At 38.8% G+C, this 19,877-nt stretch overlaps 1 protein-coding gene across 1 annotated transcript in view; it reads left to right on the top strand.

Annotated features, from left to right (window-relative positions):
* Window positions 1-19,877, top strand: part of LVRN (laeverin) — a 40,934-nt gene that overhangs the window by 18,531 nt on the left and 2,526 nt on the right. The window contains exons 7-18 of the mRNA XM_075726757.1: window positions 90-233; window positions 564-629; window positions 758-823; window positions 1,897-2,066; window positions 3,564-3,640; window positions 6,914-7,053; window positions 8,556-8,611; window positions 9,914-10,067; window positions 10,929-11,023; window positions 11,646-11,753; window positions 17,065-17,235; window positions 19,319-19,459. Coding sequence (XP_075582872.1) covers window positions 90-233; window positions 564-629; window positions 758-823; window positions 1,897-2,066; window positions 3,564-3,640; window positions 6,914-7,053; window positions 8,556-8,611; window positions 9,914-10,067; window positions 10,929-11,023; window positions 11,646-11,753; window positions 17,065-17,235; window positions 19,319-19,459 — 1,388 coding nt within the window. The remainder of the gene's footprint in view (window positions 1-89; window positions 234-563; window positions 630-757; window positions 824-1,896; window positions 2,067-3,563; window positions 3,641-6,913; window positions 7,054-8,555; window positions 8,612-9,913; window positions 10,068-10,928; window positions 11,024-11,645; window positions 11,754-17,064; window positions 17,236-19,318; window positions 19,460-19,877) is intronic.

The raw sequence follows: 19,877 nt of genomic DNA, 5'->3' as shown, positions 1-19,877 counted from the left end.
TTTCTATTAGTGCTAATACCATAATTACATTCTTTGCTAAGAATAAGTATTTTCTCTTCAGCTTACTTAAATTTGTCTTCTTCTTGCAGGATAAAATCTTTTATGATCACGTTGTACAACCTGTCTTAAGGGAAGACAATGAAATAGGAGTTCGATCACTGTCAGAGAGTGAAGACAAGATCAAAGGATCATTTTCTTTAATGTCTCTGTTTGACAGCATCACGTACAACAAGGTTAAAAAATATAAAATTCTTCCTGTTCCTTGCATATTCTAAACTAATGGCAGGTTAAACTAAGTAGGTTTGAGAGGAACAGTGGAATATTCTGTTGAATTACAATGCTTTTTGTAGGTAGTTTTGTCAGTATTTGTTTCTGCTGCACACACAAATATATTGGATGTTGCAAATCTATTTGGCTATGAAAGAAACAGTGAAAACATTTCTAACCTCCATGAAATATGAAGCATAGCCTGACTAACTTCTCTGGAATATAGTTTGAAAAAATACCACAACAATAATCGCAATAATAATTCATGTTTTCTCATAGCTTTTTTTCTACTTCAGGGGGCTTCTATTACTTGGATGCTTTCTGGTTTCCTGACTGAGAAGTTGTTTATCAGAGCACTCACTGTAAGTCTGAAAAATTAACATTTTCATCTTGATTTGGAAGCTTGAAAATTACAGTTGCACAAATTACTGTTTGTCTGTTTTTCATTGAGCCCTCATGAATTCTGATGCTTCTGTTTGTTTCTGTACAGTCGTATCTGAAAGAATTTTCCTTCTCAAATGCTAACCAAGATGATCTCTGGACCCACATACAGATGGTACTCATTTTACCTGTAGTATTCTTGCTCTGGTGTTTGGCACAGTCCAAATTTAGGGTATATACTGTTTGTAGAAGACTGCACTGGAATTTGGCTATCCCTAGTGCAGTCTTTCCCCTGCATAAAATTTGCTTTGCTGGCTCTTCCCACTAATGTCTTCACAAGTGTTTATTTGGCTGCTTTACTGCCCCTGAGGTCAGTGGAGCTAAGTACAAGGAGTAGAGAGATGAGATGCGAAATCAGGGCCATGGAGTTTTGGGTTTTATGGAGATAGCCTAAGCCTGCATGAAATTGCATAGCCTATTCTTCTGGAGCTTAAGTTTCACCAGATCAGTGCGTGTGATGCTCTGCGCTTGATGATCCAAGATGCTGATATGTCACAGATTCAGCAAAGTCTATACCCAGGGTGGTAGCTCAGCAACTCACCCTTGGCTGGTGTTGGCAGAAATCCGAATAAGAAAACAGGTGCTAGTAATAGGTTTACTTTTGAAAATTCCACTTTCCTGTTCCTCTAAAGAAGGCTTCCATTGTGTTGCAGACTCAGTCTTAGGTTAAGAACAGGAGTGCCACAATTTCAGATATACAGGGCTGTCACATCTTTTAAGCCAACAGAGACTGTACCAGTTCATACTAGTTGGGACTCTACCTTAGTTTCTTTCTCAATTTGTCTTTACTATTCAGTTTGTTCATTAGGTAGTCTAAAATTAAAAATCTTTGTGTTCTGGCAGCTTTATTTGAGTGAAATTAACAAGTTCGGTCAGTCATAGCCATACAGGGGTGTAAGTATATTAACACTAAAAAGAGAAAGGTTAGCAGTCAGGTTATAAGAATGAGAAATGTCATCTCAGTATTTCGTAATTCCTAAAAAGGCTTATGCTGTCTTTGTAATAACGTCAACAATATCCTTTTCACTTTGTTACATAGATTTTTTTGCATGAATCAAAGACCAGAAAACTGCTTCTAAGCAGTTACATTTTCTCTAACATGTTAGAACAACCCCTGGAGTGTTGCTGAAGCAATATCAGTAAGTACCTGTTTATCATAAAAAATTGTAATTCCTGTTTCTCTTGCAGGTTGTAGATGCACAGGATGAAGTTCAGTTGCCAGCATCTGTAAAGCAAATAATGGATTCCTGGACATGCCAAACTGGGTTTCCAGTTTTAACATTAAATCTAACCACTGGCACAATCAGTCAGGAGCAATTTCTTAATAAAAAGAATGAAAACCGTACTGATTCTTACAAGTATGTTTAGCTTGTGTTTTTATTATATGTTTATACCTTCTTTTTTTTTTTTTTCAGAAAACCCTTCAGTTAGGACATTATGTTTTGACCATCTGATTATTTAAATTTATGTTTTTTCATGTCATGAGCTGCCAAGTAAAATCTGTTTGAGACTAGATTTTGCAATAGTTGGGCAAGCCACCTGTTTTGCCAAAAGGTTGCTTTCTTCTGGTGTAGTGACTTTTCCAGCCACGTAATGGCTTTGTAAGGACAGACATAGGCCATGAATATATTGCAGGGCAGGGTTTTGCCTGGAAATTTCTTCTTTCCCCATCCCTCAGTTGTACAGACTGGGGACCTGGGTGAACCATACTGTAGCTTCTTTCCAGTGCACATATTCTCAGTCTCTTCTGCTTGGCAAGGGCAAACAGATTGCATTTAAGTACTTACATAAATGACACCTTTCTCAGAAAATGCTAAGTATCTGACATGCAGCTCTAAAGTTCCTGTCAGCGAGCATTGCCAAGCTCTAAAGTTCCTGTCAGTGAGCATTGCCAAGTCCCTGGTGCTTTTGCAAGCTGTGCTGCTTATTTAGATGCCTAAAAACAGTGATAAAAGGAGCTGCCTTTGGTCACCCACTTCGGAAACTCATGGCTAGAGTTTGAAATGTCATGAAATTCAGCAGCTGTCATGAGTGTTGGAATGCATGGACAGGGCCCATGGGATGCGTTCTTACCCAGGGAAAAAGTATAAAGGATGGCAAAGCCCAAAGCAGTTTTTCCCTGGCTGCTATTGCTGGTCATACAGCCAGAAGAGAAATTTTGACAAGTACCACAGAGTTTCCTTTGCTTCCAAGCTCCAGGAAGTGCAGAAGATTAGTCCATTCAGCATCTTTGGTTAGCTAATATAAGGAGTTCCAAATTACAAATGTTAAGTCCTTTACTGTAGTCTCAGCAAGAGGCAATAGCACGTGAATTTAAGCAAATCCAGGACAAATATTACAGAATTTTTCATTTTTGTGAGCAACTTCAGGGTTTTGTAGCTTTCATCTGTTTTCACAGAGAGGTTTACATTCCCTCAGAAAGGAAATTACAGTTGTCAGAATGACAGTTGTATTGCTTGCCTGGAGCATTTTTTAGTAGATACCCTTCTGAAAAGGAGCTTTATGTTCTCCAGAAATAGCGTGAAGTGTAATAAGTGAGGAGAATAAAATTCTCCTTCCTGAAGAAGGAAAGCCAGATTACAGAGATACAGTCGTATTCAAACACCTAGCATCGAACAGTAGTCTAGATATGCGCGCCTATTTAAATCCATGCTAAAACTCCCTTATCTTTGCTGAACCTAAGTGCTGATCCAGCAAAAGTAGCACCATCTGTTGAGGTTTTGTGTATCAGAGAGGAGAGAAGGTAGATGGGAGATTCTTGTAAGAAGGAACTCATCTGCAGTCTAGTTTAACATCAGCTGAGAGGGTTTTTTTTTAAGAGGAAGAACTAACTATATTATATCTTTTTTGTTAAGTAACACGTGGATTATTCCTATTTCTTGGATGAGAAATGGATCATCACAACCTTTAATGTGGCTAGATAAAAGCAGCAGTAAGTAATGTATTTGTTCACACATGCTAAAACCATCTGATAAAAACACACCTAACACGTCTAAGAACAGAACTTGAATTGAATAAGGAGATAAAACTTTATTACAGAAATGTCTGTGTTTATCTATTGTGCTAATTTTATGTTAAAATAGCAATAGATTTTCAAATATGTTAATATATTGGGTTTTTCTATGTTGCATCAAACTTCAGCGTGTGTTTTTAATAATATGGTAGAATGCGTATTATGAATAGAGATTTCCACAACAATTTTGATTTTGTCATTTTGTGCACAAATCCAAACTTCTAGCTCTTCATGCTTCTGTACTACTCTTTCCCCAGCAGATCCCATTGGTGTTAATGACAGCTTTTGAGTATAGGTGGGATCTCAGCTGTGATGTATCATAAAATGATCAAGCTCAAGTAGTAGATATGAAGACTGAAAAAGATTAATACCAGCTGTGTGAAGTGACCCAACATTGTCACACATGGATATCTGTAAAAATAGAAAATTAATGTTTTCAATGCTGTGTGATTTCATTTCTTTATGCAAATTAAATGAAAAAATACTTTTATCAAAAGAGTACAATTTAAAAAGTTTTAAAGGCTTGTAATAGAAAAATGAGTTTATGGCCATCTCCAAGCAAATAAAAAATTCAGTTCTTTCTCATCTCAGTGCTTTCCAATAAACAGCTATATTTTTTGAGAAAGATGAAATGTAATCATTAGAATGGGGTAATTATTTTTCTTTGGCAAGTCAGCCCTGAACTCTATCAGGTTTGAATCAGTTACAAGGAGATGCAGAGGCTGATGTGTTTGTGGAATGCTTAAAAGCAAAAATACAGTATGTTGTGTGCATATCCCACCTCTCCATCCTCTGTTTGTAGTGGTTAAAAGCTACTTTCCCTCTTTTTGAGGCAATAAGATAGCTTGAGTGATCATTTCACAGTATATGGACAAGTAAACAAGCAAGCAGTGGATGTTTATTCCTCTGAATGCTTTAGATTTCAAGTTAAAGAAACCAGTGATTGCTAAGTTGAAAAATTAGAAAATTTGCAGAAAAGAATTGTTAGGCAGCACTTTCTTGGAAGGACTAATGTCATGTGCTAATTTTTTATTACTGAAGTGATAACAGTTCCATTTCCTCACCCATCATGTCACTTAAGAGCTACAGAAATGATGTAAAAAACTCATCATGTTGCATCTGCCTGAAGGGACTATGATAAAGTAGTAATTCAGGATTAAAACATGTTTCACTTGTATGTGAAAGCAAAGTATCAAACTTACCAGAGACTATTCAGTCAAGGAACTTGCATTCACATTTTAAGATTTAAAAAAAAAAAAAAAAATCCTTTTTGACTTTCTGAAGCATAAATAAACCAAATGATTTCTTACAAAGGTAGAAATGTTAAGGGTAATTTTAAATTCAGTTACCATTTTGTTCCTGTGAGGTTGAAATGGCTTCTGGTGGAGAACTGTTAATGTAGTCATTCAGAGGTATTAATGAGAATGGTTTTGGTAAATGAAAATGAGCGATTTGGTGCAAAGCACAATTTCAGCTTGAATTTTGGAATAGTTGATGCAGTGGCATAACAATGCATAACGAGGAAAAATCTCAAAAACGATTTTGTGTGTGTGTATTTTCACTGCAAATAGCTCTGCAGGACCTAATTTATCTTACTTCTGAACAGATTAAATTAGAGTCCAAGCTACAAGCTGGACTGCTACCGGTAGCCAAGCATGTTCATTCAGCACTGCACTGTGCAGTGTTAAAAGCCTGTCCTGTTCATTTAGGGCTCCTCAGGCAATGTCTACGTACTTAGCCCCTGCCCATACAATTGTCCCTGAGTGACACATGTCTGTGCAGCAAAAGAAGACACAGTAGGAAAAGGGTGCTGTTATGGCAGAACATTTCACTCAGCCTGGGGAGTGGAGCAGCATAGTTTTTGTTATTTTAGCTGGATCCGAAAGTGCTCTTAATGTTGAGCAGAGTGTTGAATCAATATGCCATTATAGGGGGAAGTACTGCTAGTCCATATTCTAGCCACCCATGCTGTTTTTAAATGGTTAAGCCAGTATCTGTCATGTGCCACTTTTGCCTCTCACTTAACTTGTGAAGATGACTGAGGATGAACCCTGTAGTACTTGCTCTGTCAAAACACATTGAAGTTTCAGTCTTCTGTTCAGAGTAGAGCAGTGCTGGGTCTAGACTACTCACCAATATTGATTTATTGTCTTAAGAGGATTTACTGCCTTCTTAAATCAGGATGAGCATAGCCAGTTAAAGCAGCATTTGAATCCTCTTCTGATGAGGCTGCATAGAGCCTTCAAGGCTGCACTGGCTCCTTCAGTTGTACTGTAGGATATCAGGAGCAAGTAATCGGACAAGCACACATGAAGTAGGTAGTAGTGAGATGAAATGGGACTACAGAAGGAGGGCTTTAGTGAGTGATGGAACTCAAAAGGACTACAGGATTTTTATTTAAAATAAAATTTTTGATTACTTGTTTCTTGCATGAACTTAGCTGTTTTGCTTTCCTTGATTTGTGTTTATGTGAATACTGGTAAGCAGTCAGTTCTTCTGTAAGGTACTGTTGGCTCTGGGTTTTTTTTTTTGGTTTGGGGTTTGTTTTTTTTTTTTAATTGTTTAGGTTGGAAAAGACCTTTAAGATCATCCAGTCCAACCATTAACCTACACTACCAAGTCCACACTAAACTAAACCATGTCCCCAAGTGCCACATCTACCCGTTTTTTGAACATTTCCAGGGATGGGGACTCCACCACCTCTCTGGGCAGCCTGTTCCAATTCTTGACCACCCTTTCCGTAAAGAAATTTTTCCTAATTTCCAACCTAAACCTCCCCTGGCGCAGCTTAAGCCCATTTGGAGCAGCACTGGGAGTGGCAGGCATGCTGGGGATGCATGCCCTGCAGCAGGCATGTAAGGGTATTCCTCCTCATGTAGACTGTTTATTCTTGGGTAACATCTCTGAACTCTTCCAGCTGCCTATGCGCTAAAGGGTAGGAAAAAAGTGGGTCTTCAGACTCCCCTTTGCCATCTCAAGGTGCCCAGTACCTGAGGGGTCAGTTGCCTGTTGAAGTTCTGCTGTGCAGAGCAGAGATCACAAGTGCACTGAGCTTTTGGGGGATTCTCTTTGAGTCCAGCCTGAAACTTGTGTCTCAGATCTCAGAGGAGCACTGAGTCCAGTGTTGATAAATGCAGGAGAATTTAGCAGTGCACAGAAAATAAAATGATACATTTTAATATCACTTTACAGAAGTGTTTCCTGAAATGCAAGTATCGGAGTCTGAATATGACTGGATCCTGCTAAATGTAAATTTAAGTGGATACTACAGAGTGAACTATGATCAATTAAACTTAAAAAGATTAGCACACTTGCTTGAAAATGATCCAAAGGTAAGATCGTATTTGTTTTCTGAAGCTTATAAACAGATTCTTTCCACGTATTTCTTCTTGCAGTTCGTACCACTAATCACATTGATGAAAACCTGGAATAATGAGAAACTCATGTATAACATAAGAAGAAATGATCCACCATTGCATCACTAAAGTCACTGGCAGCCTTCCATAGTGGAGGAGGAACAGGCCCAAATAGTTTCACATAAGCACGAAAAATAACTACATGAGATGGCATTCTGTCTTCAAAGTTGTCTTAACAGCTTATGGTTCTTCCAATCCCTTAAATTTGGCTCAAAGGGTTATTGGTATGGATGTGTGACTTTATCTGCTGTTAGGTAACCTTGGAGAAGGAAAGCTGGGAGAAAGCTTTTTATTTCCACATTTCCTCAAAGCACAATATTTCTGCCAGTGCAATTTCAAAAAAAATCATCTGACTTGGGTTTTTTGGTTGGTTTGGTTTTTCTTTTTGGTGGAGATTTTTCTTAGAAGTTCCAATCAGTTCTACTCGGGCTCTTTCAGTCCTCTGTAGAAAGTATAACTCAGACTAGATTTCATCCCACGTCTGACTTGCCACACCTTGGGCTGTGAAAGCGGTACAGAACAGCCTAAACATGTGGCTGGATATGGGGTTGCATAGTATTTAATGTTGCCTAACCCTAGAGTGAGTCAGAGGCTCCAGTAGTAATGTCAGCTCATTGGTTTTGGTAACAACAGTGAGGAAGTTTAAGCTTTCAGCATAATAGTAATCAGTGCAGTCAGACAACTTCTCCAGAAGGTCTGGACACGAGGCTGATCAGAGCACGCAGTGTAGTTAAACCTTTCTATGGCACACTGGATTCCTTTCTTCTAGGCTTTTTTCTTTCACAGCAAATCTAAGTCAGCAGGAAATTAGGTGTGTGCTGGCTTGGGGCCGTTTTTTGGCACCGGCCAGTGGGAAGATTTGCTCAAGTAGTGGCCGAGCTGAAGGGGCGTGGAAGCAGGGAGGAGACAAGGAGGGACCAACAGTCCTTGCGAGAGCATGAGCTGTAGGCAGGCGTTCACCCATGGCTCTGCCTTGGTCATATAATTCATGATAGTGCCACGCACTCTGCTCTGGACTAATCTGAGTACGTACTCTGAACTGAAGCCTCAAAAGGAAAAAATGTACCAAAATGATATAACCAGGATATTTTTAGGAAATGCAGCATTTCCATATTTTAATTTTCATTACAGCACACAAGTAAGAGGGGTCTTGAAATTCCGTGCTTAATGTATTGTAGCTGTATATTTATATATATAAATATATTATGTAGCTGTATATTTGTATATATAAACATCCATAAAAGCACATACGCAATTTCAGCTTAAAATGCAGGATCCATTTTGTGATGTTTTGTGGAAGATTTTGGCTTAGAAAAAGTGTTAGGGACTTGCCTTATCTGTCTGAAGCATAGTAAAGCTTTTTTAAACTCTTAACGACATGTTTAGATCTATTAATGCCACATGAACGCTTTCTGCAGGCTATTCCCGCTGTCAGCAGGTTCCAGCTGATAGATGATGTTTTTGCACTGACACAGTAAGTAAGTTTCAAATATGTCATAGAAAATTACTAAACTACATGGCTGCATTCAACATTGCTACTCCTGCTTTTTCATTCCTACCCATATGTGCCTCAAAAGAACAGCAGCTGTTTTAACAAAATGGTGGGGGAGTTAAGTATTTAATCCATTCTTCCGTCAGTGCTGAGTGATTTCTTTCAAAATTTCTTTTAACTTTTGTTCCAACTCTTAGGAAATATTTTAAATAATGGCACTGTCCTGAGTTTTTTAGGGACTAACCTATATTTGTTGTAACAGAAAAAAAGATTCTGCATGAACATGCTGAATTTTCCTTAATTTATTCTCCGCTATCTCAGCTATGCTGTCCTGCATCACTCTTAATACCTCTTTCATTTCCCTTGCTGATGGATGACTCAGTTGTTCATGTCGGTGGTGCTAGAGAGGTCAGCAGTACTGTAGGGAGCTGAAGAAGCAATAAATATGTCTGTGCCTCAAACATACCAGAGATCCCCAAAACATCAGACACCTATGATGTGGGAGCTCAGGGAGAAGGTGGCCAAAGCATACCGTCCCCCCTCCGCCAAGCCTGTGGAAGTAGCTCTGAGAGGAGGAAGTAGTAATTCCCATTCCTCCTCTCATACAAGTGTCCTTTCTCATAAAAGAGCTCAAACCTAGTACGTAATAAGGAATGTAACAGTAAGTATAGAGCTGTGCTCCTGTGTAAGTACACTAGAAATGGTTCGGAGGAGAGGGGCTTGAATTGGAATTTTATTGGGAAAGAATGAATTCCTTGCTAATTCCACACTAAGGCACAGAAATTCCATGCTGAAGCTGTTAATTCCAAGAATAGTGTGTATGTAAATTAACTGGTTTGGTTTTTACAATAATGAATATTCCACAAAAGAACCTGTAATGAAAATACATTGTTTAGTAATAAAAATACAAATGTATTATTATAACTCAAAACAGTGCTCTTTTCCTTCATTTTGTTCTAGTGAGACTGGTGCATGCTGTAAGTATGCCTATAGTGTATCCTGCAGACACAAGCAGAATACAGTCTGCATATTGCCACACTTAGTGCCGTGATTGTCCTATTACTTTGATAGTGGCACTGTGCTCTGTAATAAATGTTTTCAGAGTTCAGCCCTTAAAGGCACCATTGGTTTATATTTATTTTATTTTTCCAATGTCTTTTCTAGGTCACTCTCCATGCAGTATCCTGATGTTTTATTGTCAGTTTCATAAATAAACAGAAATTCATGGTAGGTAATTAATGTGAAGAGGTATGCTCAAGTATGAGGTTTTTTATCTTCAAATAGGTTTGGATACATTCAGATTGAAACAGCACTTGAACTAACAAAGTACCTTGCCAGAGAAGATGAACTCTTCATATGGAATGTGGTATTGTTAAACCTAGTACCCGAGAATTTGGAAAGTACTCTGAAGAACTATGAAGTATATCCACTTTTAAAGGTATCACCTTTTTTTTTAGTTAGCAAAGATATTAGACCATTTAAATAAATCAGACTAAAATGACTGTAATGATGACTGTGATGAATCAAAGTTCTTGTCATTCCCTTTGCATGATTGTCAACTTTTTTTTTAGATAGGAGGTACTTATATACATTAGTCAATGATAAATATCATTGAATCATAAGCAATTCTTATTGTAAAGCAGAAATCTATTCACATTCTTTATATTAAGCTTGATCCTAGGTTTTTGTAAAACTGAGTATCTGGAAAATACAGCTATCAGTCAGTAGTGAATAGTCAGTAGTAAGTAACGGGAGTAACACTGCTATGTATAAAGGCGATATAGAATGTACATGCTCTGTGGTTTGTACGGCTTTCCAGTTCATCTTCATGGAGAGAAAGAAGGAACTGGGTTTGGATACTAAATGAGATGATTCTCTCCTATATTTGAGCTACCTGAGATAATATTGTCTTACTTATTTCCCTGACTTCTATTTGAAGATTTCACTTTTGTTTAAAGTGCAAGCCCACAATAGTAGTTCTCTTAAGTTGTAAAAGTAAAGGTATGTTTAAAATATGTGAGAACTTTCTGTCTTTTTGTCTGAGAATGAGCATTTTTTTTTTCTTTCACATTGAATTCAAAGGTCCTAGTGATGTGAAATGGTAACGTCCCAGTTTGAATAGATGTACAGGTGTATTGTATTTTAGACACAATTTATATAGTTTATTTTAATGTGCTGTGTTGTCAAGAAATTGATAGTGGTAAATTTTTAGGATAAATCTGAGTAAGTAAAGAAAAATACAGTAAAATAAAAACTTGCATCTAAATTAAAGTATTTTTTCTTTCCCTTCTTCTAAAAGAAATACCTTTTAAAGAGAATGTTGCCAGTATACCATTATTATGCAGGTTTTATTCGTCAAAATGTCAATGCTTTGGAAGATGACTATTTTGCTCAGTAAGTATTCTGCTTTAATTTGAATGTAACTGTATTCTTATTTTTACTGTCCTATAAGTGTGTGTTATTTATGATGACACCTCCAATGAAACTGCAGTATCGGGATAGTTTGGGATATTTTCAGTCTATTCAGTGCACATAAAAGATGATACTTTAATGATCTGAGTGGTAGCTTTTGTTTATGGGAGAACAGGCTCAACAGGCTGCTGCTCATTGGGGAAAAACTGACAAAAAAATGATCTTCAGATATAATTTATGGATCAATCACTAGAACTTTAAAATAGTTCATTTTGCAAGGCTACTGAAGCCACAGTCTTGCATGTCAGAATGATTGGAACTAGATGCAACTAGTCTCTTAAAACTACCAAGAGCGATATAAAACAAACAAAAAACTAAGAAAAATTGTAATACATTGGTAGCCTCACTAATTTCCATGAGTACTGATGCAGGAACCTGTTATTGGTAGTTTAATTTTTTATTTTTATTAAACCTCAACTGTTTCTAGTAGAGGTTCTCCTGGGTTAATGGCATCATGCTGAAACTGTGCTGGTCAAGCATAGTTCAAGTACTCTTGATGTAGAATACATATCTTTTATTCTTGCTATTTTGGCTTCCCTTCAAGAGTGTATTTGGAAAAACTTTTTACAACAGCATGCTGGCTGGGCCTCGAAGACTGTTTGAACCTGTCATCTGAACTGTATGCGAAGTGGATGGACAACCCTGAGCACAAGTAAGAATGTGGCCTTAGAGGTGTGCATGCGTAAGTGAGGTGGAAAGTTAAAGGGCTCTTAATGGGGGAGGCAGAATGAGAAACACTTCTATACGCTGCTCTTCTTTCTCGACAGAGTGACAGAATTTAAGCCTAACTACGCCCCTCCAACCCCTCCTCTTCCCCAAATCCCAACTTTGTGATGATTTTATAATTATTGCTTTTTACATAGACTTTACAGGCTGGAGGATGCAGATTTTGGCCATGAAGACCAAAATCTGTTTAGCCACATAGCAGGTGAACCTCAGATTAGGGTTAATATCCCATATTGTCCAGTCCCTTTGTTGCAGTACAGCCTTAGGGCTGTCATGTATGCCATCTCAGTTTCTAAGCTTCTCTTAGCAATACTGAGTGAAACAATGTTTGTGTGATAGAGGCATCTGCCCATGATGAGCCCATCAAATTGCCTTGCACATTCTGTATTCACGTAAAGAGGGGCTGGGAACAGCTGTCAGTTCTTACGCTGATATTGGAGCCCAGTGGTCAAGTTTCTGGTCTGTGAGGATGGAGTCTGGGCTCTGCCAGGATCAGACTTTCTATATTCGAGTATTGCATTGTTAAAGAAAATTTATGATGTATTGAAATTCTTATTCTCTTTTCCTCCCTCTTTCTTTTGGTGTTTTTCTATGCAATAGTCAAATAGCATTGGCACTGGTGAGTGAATATTTAAAGTTTACTGTTATTATTATTTGTTGTAATTGTAATAAATCTTTTGTTCTTACTTGTATCTCTGTTGATATATGTAGTTGGCTAAGTACACTGAACTTGTACTTTTATGTTTGTGGTTTTTTAAATAGTTTCATAGTGATCATCCTCATAAAAACCAAACTGTGCTTTGCAGTTAAACGGAAAAGTTTAAATAGCCTAAATACATTTTGTTATGTTCCAGAGAGAATATTCTTACTATACCACACTAAAAGCAACAATGCTATGCTGAATTCACAGGCTGTTTTCAAAATAGTCACCTATCTTTCCCTATTAATAATATTTGAAATACTTTTTTTTTCCTGGTGGAATATTACGTGCCTTATATGAGTTGAAGAGCTGTGTTGTGGTTTAGCCCCAGCCAGCAACTAAGCACCGCACAGCCACTTGCTCACTCCCCCTGCCCTGGTGGCATGGGGGAGACAATCGGAGGAGTAAGAGTGAGAAACACTCCTGGGTTGATATAAGAACAGTTTAATAATTGAAATAAAGTAAAATAGTAATGATAATAATAACAATATTATAATAATAATAATAACAACAACAACAACAACAACAATAATAATAATAATATACAAAGCAAGTGATGCACAATGCAATTGCTCATCACCCGCTGACTGATGCCCAGACAGCCCCCAAGCAGTGATTGCTGCTCCCCGGCCATCTCCCCCCAGTTTCTATACTGGGCATGATATTATATGGTATGGAATAGCCCTTTGGTCAGTTTGGGTCAGCTGTCCTGGCTGTGCCCCCTCCCAGTTTCTTATGCACCTGGCAGAGCATGGGAAGCTGAAAAGTCCTTGACTAGCATAAGCAGTACGTAGCAACAACTAAACCATCAGTGTGTTATCAGCATTATTCTCCTTCTAAATCCAAAACACAGCACTATGGCAGCTACTAGGAGGAAAATTAACTCTATCCCAGCCAAAACCAGGACAAGCTGAAAAGTCTGTGAAATATATTAGCTGATCTGGTTTTGAATTAGGTGGAGAAGATTAATTTCACTGTCCTTCCCAGCACTGAGATAAGTTCAAAAGGACTTTACAGCCTCGCACTTCACATGAATCATAGAATGCTTTGGGTTGGAAGGGACCTTGAGAGGTCATCTAGCCCAACCCCCTGCAGTGAGCAGGGACTGAACCCGTGAACTTTGGTGTTACTAGCGCCACACTCTATCCAACTGAGCTAACTGGTCTGGTCATGGCTATAAGTGTGGAAAAAAATGCAACTATGAATTTCATTAAGTGAAGAAAAAGATCACATTTTAGGGAAAAAAAAACATAGGAGATAGGACACTTCTTAGGTTTCAGATGAACAGTTCCTGTTCAGTTAAAAAGAAGGCTTTTCATATGCTGGATAGAAGAGGAAAAGGGCACAATAAACTTTTGACTCATATTGCACAGACAGATCCCTTTAGATGCTCTTGTGTTCTCCACTCTGAGAGCACACTATAGCTTTCTGCCACAGGTGGAACCCAGTAGGATTCTGCCATCTGTGGAAGGGTGTAATGCTCTTCCCTTTCAGGTAAGGTGATCAACTTTTAGCTGAACATTTCCAAACAGTTCCTGGCAGAACTTAACTGGGCTTGATACGGTGCATTTTCATCTGTTCCATGGAGATAACAAGCCAAGAGCCGTGATTCCCAGCCAGTTTCTCAGTTTTACTCTTTTTTGCTTATAGGAGTGAAGCTGAGCTAGCTAAATTAATGTATTCTCTGTGGTGCTATTACTGGCTTGTCTTCTTTTAAAAGAAGGAGATGAGTCTGGAGGAGGGACAATGTGGCTATATATTTTAATTATTTGCTAAATGTAACCATATACTGCTGTTGTCCTCAAAACTTAAGAAATCACTATGTCGCTTCTGCATTGGCTCCAGGAAAACATGAAACAATCTACCCTTCTTCCCAGCAGTTTTTTGCACCTTCCCGAAGATCCAGAAATGAGAGAATCCTGGCAGGCCAGTAATATTAAATCACACAACCACTCCCAGAAAAAAAAAATCAAGATTAATAAGCCCCACCCTTCATCTAATATAACCTCAAGCTCCTTCTGGACCACAGTGGACTTCCTCTGTGAACTATACAACATAAACCACTTCAGGGACACCATAGATGTCAACGGCGAGTAGACCATTGTCCCATAGTAGGCTGCCCATACAGCTTGCCTTGAATGCTGAACATCAGAGCTGCACCCAAACGATACACAGAGCTTGTCTATTTACTCTTCACCCACAACAACTTTACACTCAGTAACCAACATTTTCTTGAAGCTGTTGGAACACCTGCAGTAGTGAAATAAATAGCTGTATTTTAGCCAAAGCAGCCTTACCCTGTTATCACCCTACCATGGCCTCTTTCTGCAATGTTATGAAATGTTTATGAAACATATTACTAGACCCTTAACTCAAATAAGATCTGTCATAAAAAGATTCCTCGCAGGACTATTCTTTACCTTGACATAACCACTCAATCTCAGTAAGCGTCATTCTCAGTGGCAAATCCCTCATGTTCCAGCACATATCCAGGTAAAAATTAATCCAAACTAGTTTTCGCAGTAAATACAAAAGATGCCCACACTTTCTGTTATTATGCCAGTGAAATCCCCCACCCACAACAGGACTATCAAAATCCCTGCATCTGGCATTTTCACTTCTTAACAAGTGATGTCTGTCATGCAAAACACCCGACTCTCTCCCTCATTCCCACTAGTTCTTGTTAGTTTCCACAGTTTATAACTTACTTGTCTCTACCTTTTGCTTTGAAGATTGCTGTCATACAGCCTTCTGTCTGACTAATACTGTCTCTCTTTCTGCTGGTATCATCCCTGTTTTCTCTAGGACGGTCTACTAAAACTCAGAGGAATTTTTCTCAAATTATATTTAAATTTGAATTTGCTGCTTCCGTTTTGGGCCTGTGACCCAGTGTTGGCTTTTGTGACCAGAAACTTGTCTGTTTTTCCAAGTCTATCTCCTGATCTAATGGGAGATGGTTTTTACACCTCTACTTACAATCTTGGTCTTACGTAATGCTAAGCAGATTAATAGTATGCCATTGGGAAGTTAAACATTTCATTTGTAGCAATGGGACCCATTCTCCTACAGAGAATTAGTCCAAAATACCACGAATTTAAACTGTTTTCAGATAGCCTGCATAGTAGAATACATTGCTATTACTGGAAAGCATTGACAATGTCTTAATGTCAGGGACACATCATTGCCACAGGAGAAATTTTCTGTTTGGCCTTTGTACATGGAGTATTACACTGATAATGTTTACATTTAGTTTCTGCTATGAAATTCATCACCATGTCGAGGACTCTTCCCTGGCGTGGGAGTAATAGGAGGGTGCCTGTTGCATGGAGAAATGTCCCTTCTGTTTCCATTTGTGCTGCACCTGGCTCTTCCTACTGGATGCATTCACTGAAGAAACTTTGAAAAGGCTTGTCTGGAATGATCATAGAATCATAGAATCATTTAGGTTGGAAAAGACCTTTAAGATCATCCAGTCCAACCATTAACCTAACACTACCAACTTCACCACTAAACCAGTTAAGGGTAGAGTAATAATTTTATGTTTCCTGGCTTGGTGGCTGGATTAGCCTCCTCTTCTCTAGGCTAAACGATCCCAGTTCTCTCAGTCGTTGCTCATAAGGCCTGTGCTCCAGACCCTTCACCAGCTTCGTTGCCCTTCTCTGGACACGCTTCAGCACCTCAATGTCTTTCTTGTAGTGAGGGGCCCAAAACTGGACACAGTATTCCAGGTGCTGCCTCACCAGTGCCAAGTACAGGGGGACAATCACCTCCCTGCTCCTGCTGGCCACACTATTCCTGATACAAGCCAGGATGTTGTTGGCCTTCTTGGCCACCTGGGCACACTGCTGGCTTGTGTTCAGCCGGCTGTCGACCAACACCCCCAGGTCCTTTTCGTCCAGGCAGCTTTCCAGCCACTCTTCCCCAATCCTGTAGCGTTGCATGGGGTTGTTGTGACCCAAGTGCAGGAGCCGGCACTTGGCCTTGTTAAACCATCTACAGTTGTCCTCGGCCCATCGATCCAGCCTGTCCAAGTCCCTCTGCAGAGCCATCCTACCTTCAAGCAGATTGACACTCCCACCCAATTAAAAAAAAAAAAGAAGCTTATATGCAGTATTAGATGCTTATATGCAGCCGTACACTCTTTAATGGTGTGATCGATGTCGTGGGCTGTGATGTGAAAGTGGCTTTGACACTGTATGTACATAAGATAGCTTGATCCAACTGTTCTAAAAAACATTTTTGGTTTGCCTTTAAACTGCATGCTTTTTAAATGTTTAAATCATGAACAAAGCAAACAAATTTCCTAGCTTTATTTAGATTGCTATTTTGTATTTCCTTTCTTGTGCATCTTTTAACTGTAAATAAACATTTGTTTTCAGTTATGCATTAACTGCTGGTTTTGACTTTACAACAATACAGTACCTTTTAATAATATTTTATATGATTAATATAAATTTTAATATAAAGTATTTTTAATAAATAATAACCATATAAGAATTTTACATTATTAATATAAATTTTCAATATTGCTTTGCAGAATTCCCTTTTTAATTAGGAGAACTGTCTGCTGCTATGGTGTTGCAGTGGGAAGTGATAAAGAATGGAGTTTTGCATGGGAAATGTATAACCATACCGACTCCACAAAGGAAGACAAAGACATCCTGCTCTCTGCCATGAGCTGTGCCAAAGAGTCATGGTTACTTTACAGGTGACCTTGATCAAAGTACATCTTTGTGTATATAGAAGTAAATCAAAAGAACACAAATACTGTACTGTGCAAAGCTGATGGAGGTTTGCTTGCCCCAGAAGCATGTGTCTTATAGACCACTGGAAAAATCTTAAGAGTTTTCTTATGGAGAAAGTGTGATAAACAGGGCAAACACAAATGATCCTTCTGCTGGTATAACATCCCAGATGCTAGTAATCACTGACAAAGGGATTTCCTGAGCTGGTAACTAGTATGTCATGTCTAACACTGGGCCTGTCTTCTGTCAATATATCTAGTGACCTTTTTGAATGAAAATTATACCTTCAGGCTTTATAGCAGACTATGGCAACACATCCCATAACATAATTGCATGTTGTCTGAAAACAAGCTTCCTTTTGGTTTGTTTTAAACCTGTTTTGTTTGTTAACTTGGAACTCATTGGCTGCCCTTACCTTCTGCACTGAAAGAAACAGTAATAGTCATAATTTGCTTCAACATTTTTCCCTACCATTTACAATTTTATATAATTTCCTCATACTCCTTCTCCCCTGCTTATTTTGTTTCCAAACCAAAGTGTCATAGTCTATTTAGCCTCTGTGTGGAAGCCAAACCACCCAGGTTAAGGGTGAGAACAAAAATAGACTTACTAGCAACCTGTTCATCATTTGAAATGCAGACTTACATTGAAAAGTATTTTTTTTCAAATTTCCAGCTTCATAGAATCATAGAATATCCTGAGTTAGAAGGGATCCACGAGATCATCAAGTCTAACTCCTGACTCCATGTGGGGCAACCTAAAAGTTAAGCCATATATCTAAGAGTGTTGTCCAAATGCTTCCTGAACACAGCCTGGAATACTGTATTTAATTGTCTTGCACTGGCATTCATATAAAATCTTTTCACTTTATCAGCAGAAAGATGTTGAAGCTGAATTCTCTAATCTGTCATGTCCACATTACCGAAAGGATTCGTCAAAGGACAGAAATTTGCCAGTGATGGCCTAAAGGATGATAACTGGCATAAACTCAATGGGTCTAAAGCTCTGAAAGTAGCAGAGATGTTTCTCCTGCCAGCCATCTGCTCTTCTGATGGTGGTCATTTGAGAAGACAGAACAAATACACCTGAGAAGAAGGCAAGATAGGTTGCGAAGAGATGTCCAATCAGCTATGCTGATTTTCTGCCTAACCTTTATTGGTCCTTTATTGACTTTGTCATTGGCACAGGCTAGCACTGGTCCCTGAAAAGCTCAGGGAGTTGTGATGACCTCCTTCCTCCCTGTGTCTTAGTAGTTGATAAGCCAATATTTTTTTTCTGAATGCCACCCTGAAAGTCTTTTGGGATGAGGAATGTTAAGCGGGGCTTTTCCTGGCCCACAGTATTTTTTTCTCTTCTATTAAGCATGGTGGTGGCATGCAAATGGGAGAAACCCAGCTCATCTACTCTAGCCATAAAGCAGCTGCCTGCAAGACCCTATGAGAATATAACTCTTTAACAGTGCTCCTTGAAAGGAGGAGCATGCAAGGTGATGCAAGATATTCAGGCAGTCACTGCCGCTGACATCACTGGCAGGTAGTTCCTTAGATATTTCTGAAATCATGCCTTAGCCCCCATGGAAGCATCCAAGGCCCCTTGTTATTGGGTCTTGTTATAGGGAACCCTATAAACAGGTCCCGTTTGCATAACAGAGCTATGTTCTTGCTGCTGGCTCACTCTCTGGGGCTTCATCTATGTCACAGCAAAGTGAGTCTCCAGAAACTGGGAAGCGGTTTGCCCTTCCACAGGATTGTCTGGTAGGAGTGGTTGTCTTTCTGTTACACAGATAAGAAAAGCACATATATCCACCTGATGTGCTACACCCTCATTTTACTGAGAAGTGGAAAGTCAGTATACAAGAACAGGGGATTTCACCAACATAAGGGCAAACACTAAGCTGAACACACAGCTCAGAGTGACACCAATTTTGGTATAAACTTCCACATTCTGGTATTTGTTGAGACAGGAATTTTCCTGAACTGGGTATTTCCAGATCATCACTGTTAAAGAGCAAGTGATAGGTACAATTATTACCTTCTTTTCTAACAGATACTTGCAATATGGACTCAGTGATACATTATTTACTTCCAATTGTACTTCAATCATCATCTTATATGTGATGACTAAGGATATTGGGCACCGTATAGCCTGGGAATTTGTTACAGAAAATTGGCCACTTTTAAGTCAAAGGTATGGTAAGCAACGAGCTTTGGGTTCCCTTTATTTTTGTGGCTCTTTGGTTTCTTCCTCCATCTTTATGTTTTAACTGTAAAATCCAGGTGCGGATTTTCCTTCCAGAGATGGCTTTTTTGTAATGATTGATGCAATTCCTTAAGTATGCAGAACAGGGTTTTCAGAGGATTCAACTCTGATCAGGGCTTGATGTCAAAGAAGACCTCATGTCAGACACAAAAGGCTTTAAAAATTAATCTGTTCATGACTGTTTCAGTGCCCTTAAGTGTTGAATTTCCTGGAAAGTCTGACTCTAGAAATGGGTTTATCCACTAGCATTTCACAAGCGTGGGTGTAAAATGCTGGAGTAAGATTGTAACCTCTTTTCCAAAGAGACTGTGGAGAGATGGGGGATTGGAGCATACAGGTTTACAAG

This window comes from Pelecanus crispus, chromosome Z, assembly GCF_030463565.1.
Source record: "Pelecanus crispus isolate bPelCri1 chromosome Z, bPelCri1.pri, whole genome shotgun sequence".
Taxonomy (NCBI): Eukaryota; Metazoa; Chordata; class Aves; order Pelecaniformes; family Pelecanidae; genus Pelecanus; species Pelecanus crispus.
The sequence above is the reverse complement of the archived record's forward strand: the minus strand, read 5'-3'. Positions and strand labels throughout refer to the sequence as shown.